Genomic DNA, 11,905 nt, shown 5'->3' on the forward strand with positions numbered 1-11,905 from the left:
TATAAAAATATATAATTTTAAAATTGTGTACTACATTAAAATAACTGTTGTTTTTTTTTTTTTTTTTTTTTTCTATTCACTTTCAATAACTAAATATATGGTTGGTACACATAAATTAAATATATATTTTTTGTTTCATTCTGTATATTTTCTTAAAAGTTTCTATAAAATTAAATAAAAAATATATGAATATAAAATTGTTTTCTTAATATATATTGTAATTATCATTATTGTTATTTATATTATATTGTTACCAAAAAAAAAAAATAAATAAATAAATAAATAAAATAAAATAAAATAACTTCATAATCTTTTTACCATTTACACATGATTTGTTTTGTTTTTTTTGTTCTTTTTTTTTTTTTTTTAATTCAACCATTTTTTTCTATGTTGTACAAAAATAAATTAAATTAAGAAATTAAACACATTAATAAATAAAAATATATTAAAAATTGAAGAAATTATAAATATTGTCACCTTTTTTTTTTTTTTTTTTATTGTTTATATATATATGTACTTATAATTATGTCATTGATTTTAATAGAAATAATATAAAAAATAAAATTAACACGTTTCTATGAAATTTGTTTTTCAAAAAATAAATTAATATATATATATATATATATATATATATATTTTTTTTTATTTATTATTATTTTATTTTTTTTGTACCCAGCAAAATATATTGTTTATCATATATATTTAAGTGTGTACTTATATTTATTATTTTTTGATGTTAGATTCAGAATAGGAAAATTATTAAAAATAAGAATTTTTATAAATTTAATGTGTAAATAAAATAAAAATGATGTTGTATTTATAAAAATAATTAATTATAAAACATTGCATGTAAATATATTTATCTATACAATATACATTTTGTTATATAATTTTATTTTCATTTAAAATTTTTTTTTTTTTGTGTATGTGATCAGTGAAAAGGATATAAATATAAAATATATATTTTATTATGTTAATATTTTGTTCTTTTTATTTATCTAAAAATTTAAAATCATAAGCACATTTTAACGTAGCTCCGAAAAAGATTATAATATAAATACAGACATAAATATATTACTCAATATATATATATATATATTTATTTATTTATTTATTTATTTATATTTATTTATTTTTCTTTTTGTCTCAATAAATATGTATATGGACAATTGCAGAAGCTCCAGCCGAAAGTATAAACTCTCTGCTGGGGATTCGACCTTCGGTAAGCCAACAGTTAGGGGCTCAGTAACGAACGATAATTTGAGTGACGAAGGAGAAATTGAATTTGAAGGATGGGTTGAATTTGTAACTAAGAATAGTAATGAAGATACTAATATTTCTCAAGAGAAAAAAAAAAGACATAGTCGAAATAGAAATCATACTGTAAGCTTATCTAACATAGTAAAAGATGATATTGTATTTAATAAAAGTAGAAAAAGAGATAAACAGTTAAAAAGAGATTCAAAAAAAAGCAATGAAATTAATGCAGATTATATGTATAGAAATAATAATAATAATATATATGCCAATTACGTATATAAACAACCTAACGAGATTTCAAATAGTAATATTATTTATACCCTAAGAAATAATCATCAGAATAATAATATGGTTACACCATTATATATTAATACTCAAACAAAAACAAATGATAACCTTATTAATATATTAAGTCCTAACTATGTAGATCCTGCACCACCTATTGTTCTAAAAAATCAACAAGTCCTTCCTCAATTATATATAAGACAACCACCAACAGTTATTGTAACTAATGAGCCTAGACCTCCATTAGTTATTAATCCACCACCAGCAAATATTATATTTAAAAATAAATCACCACAACCAATATATGTTAATAGTACTAGACCAAATATAATAATTAAAAATGACCCTCCTACTGTTCAAAATCCTATTAATATGGATACTACACCAGTGCAATTAGATATGCCAACAGAAAATATTACAATGAACAAAGAAACAATACAATATCCCTATGTAATGAATATAAAAAAGGATTCAGTTTTAGACAATAGAAATGTGTACTTAAAAGGAAGTGTATCAAGTACCAATGCGTCAGTATCACCAACAAATGTTATATATCTAGATAGTAATAATAATAATAATAATAATAATATGAATGATATAAATCAACAGAATGTACCAAATTTTTATATGTTGAATAATAACCAAAGTGCACATTTACAACAAACACCAAATACATATGCAACCATAGCACCAATTAATAACCATCAAATACAAACACAGCCAACAAATACAGTACAATATATTCAACCAAATTATGAACAAGTCATAACACAAGTAGATCAAAATGGTAATGTATACAATCAACAGCTTGTTGGAAGTACAGTAATGCAAAATATGACACAACAAGGGGTAAGCACTTTAAATTTTCCTGCAACAGTAAATACCTTAAACGTTCCTACAACAATGAATAATGTATGTATACCACAAACAGTTTGTAGTACTAATAATACACCATCTCAACAAGTACAATATATTCCTCAAACACAAGCATATGAACCTTATAATAATACACAAAATACAACAATTTATGAAAGAAATTATATACCACAAATGACACAAAATACCTTACCAAATAATGTAGTACAACAATATATTCCAACCACAACTAGAATGGTACAAGAAAGTGTACAGAATACACCAGCTTCTCAATATAGAATAATTGTTCCTAATAATGATAATACTCAATCACCAAATATTATAAGAAATTACAATAATATTTCAAATACAAAAAATAATGTTAATAAAGCTATAATGCAACCAACTTATAACTCTAGCGAAATTTTACCTTCCTGTTCTCCATCAGGATGTGCATCAGCAAATAAAGTTACGCATGTACAAAATTTTAGAAGAAATTCATATATAAATCCACACTCCCATAGTATGCATGAAACTCCCAAAAAGGTACAAATAATAGCACGACCCATGCATGACCAAAATTTAAGAACATACAGTTTGTGTAGATAAAAGAATAGGAAGTTAATATATACATATATATAAACATATATATATTCTTTTATTTCTTCTATGTAATTATTTTTCCTATTTTATTCCTACAGAATTCATTCTATTCACCATTATTGTATTGTTTCTATGTATTTTTCTATTACATTTGTCTATAAGTTATATATATATATTTTTATTTATATATTTATTTTATATACTTATTAATATAATTTTGGTTTACTTCAACAAATAAAAACATTATACTTTCTTTCTTTTGTTTTTTTTTTGTTTTATTTTTGTTTTATTTTCATTTTACTCAATTTTTTATAACTTTTGCAAAATATAAATTATTATGTAAATATTTTAATAAAACCTCTTTTAATATTATTTCTATATATATAAAGGTTTATAGAATGACAAAAAAAGATATATTATTATAATAATAAAAAAAAAAAAAAAAACATAAGAGATGATATATTTTTATATAGTTTTTTCTTATTATATTGTAACATTATATATATATTAAAATTTTATAAATCATATTAATATATCAATTAAAATGTTTTTTATTTAATATACATATATATTCTTCACATAATACTTTTATATATGTAGGGTTTTATTCAAAAAAAAAAAAATATATTATATTCTAAATGAAAAAAAATTAAGATAAAAATATAAGCTAGTTATGCCCATTATTTACTAAAATATTATATGTGTTTTATTTTTTTAAAAAAAATGATATACATGTGTATAAGTGATATAAATATATTATATTATAAAAATTATAAAATAATAACATACATTTTTATAATTTGCAAATTTAAAGAAAAAAAAAAAAAAAATACAGACACACACAAATATATACAATACCATTTTTTCTATATCAAACAAGAAATGTAAAATAAATTAATCAAATATAACAAATTGTATAAAATTAAATTACAAATCAAAAAGAAAAAATAAATAATTAAATAAATAAATAAAATAATAATAATAGTATTATTATGAAATGTATTTTTATTTGGTATAAGAAAAAATTATTTTATTATTACTTTACATTATTATAATGCTGTAGAATGTAATTATAACATTACACAGAGCAAAAAATATAAATAATGTATAATAAATAGTTATGAAATATTATATAACTACGCAAATTTTGTACATAAAAATATAAAACAATATATGATAACAAAGATTATATAATTATATGTTATATATATATATGTATACTTTTCTTTTTTTTTTTGATATAACTGTAACTCCAAAAATGTTGTAAATAAATAAACGTATATATGATATATGTTGTCTATAATACTTAATTTACATTTGGATAGATAATAATGATAAAAAAAAGAAAAGAAAAGAATTGATGATGATATACATATATTTTTACAATAAAATTATTGATGTACTCCCACGGAAAAAAAAAAAAAAAAATGATAAAAAGGAAAAAGAAAATTCTATGTTCTTTTAATAACACTACAATTTAGGACAAAGGTGCAAACAGCACTTCCCAGACAACAAATGTGGAAAACTTCATGAAATTCCAGTATACCTAAAAATTTAAATATATATGTATGTGTAAATATATATATGTATGTGCAAATATATATATGTATGTATGATTTTATGTAGTATTCCCATGTGACAGGGGCTTATATAACCACCCAAATATATATATATATATATATATATATATATATATATATATATTTATTTATTTATTTATTTATTTATTTATTTATTTATTTTTGATATATATTGTTTTAAAAAAAATTACCTGGAACAATATTTGGCTTTTTGACCGAATATATAACTGCTCCTATAACATATAAAATACCTAGAAGTATTAAAAGTATAAATTCGTTTCCATATAATAATGATACATAATCCTTAATAAAAATGATATGTAGTAATCCAGCAAATGTAAAAATGGTTGCCCTTATAAATCTATTTCCCGTTGAGAAACAACTAAAGAAAACAATAAGACATCCAAATAATATTGCTAAAAATTGAAGAGAAATAAAAAATAATAATTTAATTTTATTAAATAATAAAGCTTGAACTGGTAACAAGGAACCACTAATCATTAAGAAAATTCCAAAATGATCCATTTTTTCAATAAAGAAAAAAAATTTGGGTTTCCATTCAAAATTGTGAAGTAAGAAGGAAGCAAAAAAATTAAAGAAAATACATAATACAGCTATAGAGGTAAATATTCTTGCTGTTAATGTTTTTGATAAATATAGCATATAAAAAATCCATAATGGTGATATGAATACTAACATTAAATGTATCTTTCCTCTAAATAATGTTTTGTTTTTTCTTTCCATATATTTTATTAACATAATCTTATTTATTTTCTTCTCAAGATATAATTCTACTATATTCCTATCATTTTCACATAAGTCTTTTGACTTAATAAAATTCGCAATTTCATTCTCATCAATTTTTGTACTGCTCTTTACGTCAAAAAATAAATCACAATTAAAGACATTTCTGAAATTTGAAAAACAGTTCTTATATAATTCCATATTGAAATAATTATTTAAAACTTTTCATATGTACTTTTTTTTTTTAACAAATATTAATAAGTATTATATATTTATTTGTTATATAAATATATATATATATATATATATATTTTAATATTGTGTATACAATATATTACAATAAATATGAAACCTTTTAAATTTTTGGGCTCATATAAAAAATATATCTTCTTCAAAATTATATATATATATATATATATATTGCTAATTTTCCTTATTTAAATTGTAAACGCTTAAGAATATAATTTATTATTTTTCTTTTTATTCATATAATTGAAATATATAAATACGTATAACATATATACACAATTATATATATTAAAAAAAATATGCCTCTACGTATCATGTTATTATTTTATATATATATCATATAAACACTAATTTATAAAAGCTTATCATTATAAATTATTATTTGTTAACACAAAAAGATAAGAAATAATCAAATAAAAAAAAAAATAAAGGGAAAAATATAAGAACATAAATTTTAACAAAGGTGTTTTTATTTAATAAAAATATTATGTACTTAAATTTTAAGAATCATATATTTTTTGAAATATATAAATTACGTATATTATATATATATAAATTTTATGTACCAAAAAAAAAAAAAAAAAAAAAAAAAAATTAATATAAAATAATATTATAATATATTAAATTTTTACATATAAATTTTGCATTTTTTTTTTTTTTTAATTAATTTGTTGGTAAAATATATAAATTGTTCTTTTTTTTTTTTTTTTTTTTTTTTTTCGCTTTGTATATATACTATTTTTCTTATTTAAGTAATATATATAATATGTTCAAACGTATTTTCTTCTATTATATATATATTTATTTATATATTATATTTTAAATTTTTGCTAATTGAGAACATATATTATTATATATTAAAAATATTTTATTTATATAAAAGAAAACCAAATGACAAATATTATTCAATATATAGATATTAAGAAGAATGTATTCTTCTTATATAAATATGATGAATAAACAGTTATTTATTTTATTTTGTCAATATTTTATTATTATTTTATTTTTTTTTTTTTTTGTATCCTTTTTTTAAAGGATTGTTCATAAAAAGGAATCAAATTAAAATAAAATGATTTTCATAATATATTATTGTTTTTTATATTGTAAAATGCTTTATGCTATTAAATTATATATATAGTAACTTATAAACATATGCCTTTGATATTATATATATTAAAAAGATTACATTGATAGATAATACAATTATTTGTATCTTATAAAGACTATAACTTTGTAATAATATTCTGTAATAAAAATATTCACAATAATGTAAATGTTGCTTATAATATTATAATAACATATAACCTTTTAAATAAATAAATAAATAAATATATATATATATATATATATATTTATGATGTATATAAGTCAAAAAGAGGACGCATTTTTTTCTATTCTTTTCTTTTCTTTTTTATTTTATTTTATTTTTTTTTTTGTGGGGGAGTAGTGATATCTTATAAACATGTCATTACAAATATGGTATTACTAATATAAGATCATATATATATATATATATATATTTATATTTATTTATTTTTTTTGTTTTTTAAACAAACCGGTTAATTCTAAATAAGAACACATTAACTCTTATGTAAACTTTTTATAAGTTGCAACCCATATTTACGTTTTGAACAAATAGCTATGCTTAAGTTAAAATGTTTAAAATTCGGAAAAGAAAAAAAAAATTACACATATAATAAAAATATTTATATATGTTTTTATCATATTTGACTTTTGTATTTCATATATCCATATAAAAAAGTTGATAAAATGTGAACATAAATGTATTATATATATAATATCATATAATACATTTTTTCTTAAATAATATTTATGGGAATTTTAAAAGTAATTTTATATTCTTATAAATATAATATGTTCAATTAAACAAAATTGATTTTAAAAATATTAAAATGTTATATAATAAAAATACATAAAAAAAAAAATAAAATTCTAATAAATTTAAATAATAAATAAATAAATATATATATATATATATATAATATTCTAATATACCAATTTATTTTATATATATATTATATATATATAATAATATATTAAGAAATATATTTTTATACACATATAAAAAGAAATATTTTCATAATTTGCTTTTTTTCTGTGTATTATTTTAAAAAATATATTTATTTGTATTTATTTTTATATTAATAATAAATAATTAGATCGTATATATTTTATTATATACGCATATATATAAATATTTTTATATATTAATATATATATATATATAAGGTATAATAATGTTAAAAAAAATAAAAAAAAAAAAAAGAAAAGGCATGTTACTAAAACAAAAAAATATTAGATCATTCATTTGATATTATATATAATTTATTATTATTATTATAATATATATATTGTTATATATATATATATATATTTAAATTGTAATATGCGTTTATTTTTTTAATTTTTTAAGTTATATTTTTTTCATCATTTTTAAAATTCATTATAAAAGTTCTTAATCTATATGGATATAATACATATATATATATATATTTATATGTTATTTATTATATTCATATATTTTTTTTTTTTTGTTTTGAACTTTATAAAAATTTTTCTCGTAAAAGAAATGTATATAAAAAGTTGTGTTGAATTGTGGGAAAAATGTTGAAAGTATGATAATTTTACAGATGCATATAAAATATATGATATGTATATAATAAGTATTTTTAAAAAAATATTATACTTTAGATTTATTTTAAAATATATATATATATATATATATATATATATATATATATATATTATATATGTTTATTTATATTTTTATTTATTTATAAGAGTAATGCTTATTTTATGGGTACATTTTTTTTTTGGTGAGATATGACTATTTATAATATATAAGAAAAAATGTTTTCTTATACATTCAAGTAGCCTAATAAATATTATGTTGTAAATATATATATATGTATATGTATGTATTTAATTATTTATTTACTTAAATATATTTTGAAATATCGTTTAATAAAGATATTAAAAATAAATAATATATATATATATATATATATATATATATTTAATTAATTTATTGGGTTTATTCAACATTTCCAATTTATATTATTATTTAATTTTATATTACATTGCAATATATTTATTAGTATGTCCATTAAGTTAAGGGATTTAATACGAAACATTCGTAGCTGTAAAACAGCAGCTGAAGAAAGGTCAGTAGTAGCAAAAGAATGCGCATTGATTCGTACAGCTTTTAAAGAAGAAGATAATATATATCGACATCGAAATGTAGCTAAATTATTATTCATAAATATGTTAGGTTATCCTACTCATTTTGGACAGATAGAATGTTTGAAATTAATTGCTTCGAATAAATTTTCTTTTAAGAGGATTGGATATTTAGGTCTTACCATATTATTAGATGAGAATACAGATATTTTAATGTTAGTAACAAATTCAATAAAAAATGATTTAAGAAATAGTAATCAATATATTAATGGTTTAGCTTTATGTGCTTTAGGAAATATAGCAAATAGTGAGATGTGTTCATCATTAAGATATGAGATTTTAGATATGATGAATATTAATAATCCTTATATAAAGAAAAAAGCAGCTATGTGTGCTATTCGAATATTGAAAAAAACTAATGATATTGAAGAATTATTTCTAGAAAAAATTAATAATTTACTAGATGATCGAAATCATGGGGTATTAAGTGCAGGTATTAGTTTAATGATAACATTAATGGAAAAAAAACCTCAATATAAAAATGTTTTAAGAGGATATACAAATAAGATAGTAAAGATTCTTAAAAGTTGTGTTATGTCAGGATATTCACATGGTGCTGAGTATGATATATATGGTATAAATGATCCTTTTTTGCAAGTTAAAATTTTAAAATTATTAAAATATCTAAATTCTGATCATGTTAATAATAATGAAAATGAAAAAAATACAAATTTTATGAATAATATCATTAATAAAAATAATGAAGATAATAAAAATATATATAGTATTAATAGTGAAGGTGGAACAACAAGTTTTAATGAAATTAAAAATTTTAATGAACAGAATGATATTTTAGATGATACTTCTTTATCGTCAAGGGAAAAATTAATTAAAAATGTAAATAATAAACAACCATATAATAACATAAATGATAATATGAATAATGTAAATAATTTAAATAATTTAAATAATTTAAATAGTATGAATATTATTCATATGGATTCAATGAATAATAATAATTTATATGATATGGAAGAAGTAAATTCAGTTTTGGCTCAAGTTGCTACCAATACAGATTCTTTAAAAAATGTAGGTAATGCTATATTATATGAATGTGTTAAGACTATTACATATATATCTACTGATCCAGGTCTTCTTGTTTTAGCTGTAAATGTATTAGGCAAGTTTTTACAAAATAATGATAATAATATTAGATATGTAGGTTTATGTACATTACAGAAATTATTAAAAAAAGATCCTAAAACCTTACATATATATAGAAATACAATTATTGAATGTTTAAAAGATCAAGATATAAGTATTAGGAAAAAAGCATTAGATGTTGCATTTGCTCTTATAACGAAAGATTCTTTAAAAATTATGGTAAAAGAATTATTAAATTATTTACTAGTAGCAGATATAGAAATCAAAAGTGATATTGTATCTAATATTTGTGTATCTGTTAATAAATATGCACCCAATATACAATATTTATTAGATACTTATATAAAATTATTTTGTTTAGCTGGAAATTTTATACAAGATCATATAAAAGATGATTTTATTTATTATCTTTTACAAAATCCAGAATTTCATTCATATGTTGTTTTTAAAATGTTTTTTTCAATAAAAGAAAATTTAGATCAATATGCTCTCATACAAGTAGGTATATGGTGTATAGGTGAATTTGGTGATTTATTAATCCAAGAAAAAAATGTAGGACCAGATCAAGAATTAATAACAGTTACTCATGAAGATGTTTTTGAATTATTAGATAAAATTATCATAAAATATGAACAAAATAATGTTAAAGAGTTACATAATATAAATGTAAAGGATCCTATTCATAATATTTTATATAATAATAAATCATTAAGCATATTAGAAGAAACACTAAATAATAATAATATGAATGGTAATAATAACAGTAGTACTACTACTAATAATAATAATAATGGATTTAATAGTGCACTTATATGTTGTAATATAAATGATAATATGAATAATGATGATAATAATATTATATTACAATATATTTTAATGTGCTTAAACAAATTAACTGTACGTTTCCCATCACATAAAACAAAAATTGAAAAAATGATACAGAAATATAAAAAAAACAAATGTATAGAAATACAACAAAGAGCCTGTGAATTCCATGAATTCATGAACCCACAATGGGATCAAATCAGAGATTCCATTTTATTACGTATACCATGTAATAAAAAAATGAATAGGAAAAAACAACAACAACAGCAACAACATGATGATGATGAAGATGTACCAATATATAGTGATAAAAATAATGATACATTGACAAATAAGATAAGTTCTATACATACAAATAACCATAATAATTCGAACAATTCATATGTTGTTGATTTATTAGATCTGGATGATGTTTTAGGTATACAAAATACAAATAATAAAAATAATGATAATGTGAATAAAAATATAAGTAATAATCTAACTATTAATGAGAATAAATTGAATAATTTTAACATTACTAATGATTCCATAAAAATGGGTACTCCCATTGCATCAAAAAGTGAAACAAATATAAATTTTTCATCTAACACACTGAATTTAAATGATAATAATGTGCAAATGGGGAATAAAAAGAATGAGGACATTTTGGCTGACTTGTTTGGCAATATTTCATTGGACAAGCCAAAAAATAATAAACCAAATGAATCCAAGGGAGATGGTATGGAAAATATAAAATATATTATATGTTCCACATAATAGTTAATATATATATATATATATATATATTACTTCTATATTTGTAGGAAATAATTCATTGAATTTACTTTTGGATGACTTAACAACGGACAACCTTGATACCTTAAATGTATGAATAACTTTATATTATATATATTAATTTATATATGTAGAATATAATGTTATTAATTTGAAAGACTATATATATATATATATATATATATATATATATATATATATGTATGTATTTATTTTTACATTTTTTTTTTTTTTTTTTTTTCCTTATAGTTAATGGATGAGAAGATAAAGGAAAAGGTTCAAATACAACCTTTAAAAATATATGACAAAAATGATATTGAAATTGTTTTCAATTTTGAAAAAGAATATATAGACTCAGAAGTTAC

General features: G+C 18.6%; 3 protein-coding genes across 3 annotated transcripts in view; 2 read left to right on the forward strand and 1 right to left on the reverse strand.

The window, feature by feature from the left end:
• Window positions 1–1,161: 1,161 nt before the first annotated feature.
• PGSY75_1455300 (hypothetical protein) lies at window positions 1,162–3,009 on the forward strand (the record flags this gene model as incomplete). The annotated part of the gene is made up of 1 exon (XM_018788237.1): window positions 1,162–3,009. The coding sequence occupies one exon, from the start codon at window positions 1,162–1,164 to the stop codon at window positions 3,007–3,009; it is 1,848 nt and encodes a 615-aa protein (XP_018639609.1).
• Window positions 3,010–4,454: 1,445 nt separating this feature from the next.
• On the reverse strand, window positions 4,455–5,528 carry PGSY75_1455400 (putative hemolysin; the record flags this gene model as incomplete). The annotated part of the gene is made up of 2 exons (XM_018788238.1): window positions 4,455–4,549; window positions 4,775–5,528. 2 exons carry the CDS (start codon window positions 5,526–5,528, stop codon window positions 4,455–4,457), a joined length of 849 nt encoding a protein of 282 aa, XP_018639610.1.
• Window positions 5,529–8,696: 3,168 nt separating this feature from the next.
• Window positions 8,697–11,905, forward strand: part of PGSY75_1455500 (putative AP-1 complex subunit gamma) — a gene marked incomplete at both ends in the record, with an annotated part of 3,603 nt that continues 394 nt past the window's right edge. The window contains 3 exons of the mRNA XM_018788239.1: window positions 8,697–11,481; window positions 11,570–11,631; window positions 11,790–11,905. The exon at window positions 11,790–11,905 is cut by the window's right edge and continues 67 nt beyond it. Coding sequence (XP_018639611.1) covers window positions 8,697–11,481; window positions 11,570–11,631; window positions 11,790–11,905 — 2,963 coding nt within the window. The remainder of the gene's footprint in view (window positions 11,482–11,569; window positions 11,632–11,789) is intronic.

This window comes from Plasmodium gaboni, chromosome 14 (assembly GCF_001602025.1).
Source record: "Plasmodium gaboni strain SY75 chromosome 14, whole genome shotgun sequence".
NCBI lineage: Eukaryota > Apicomplexa > Aconoidasida > Haemosporida > Plasmodiidae > Plasmodium > Plasmodium gaboni.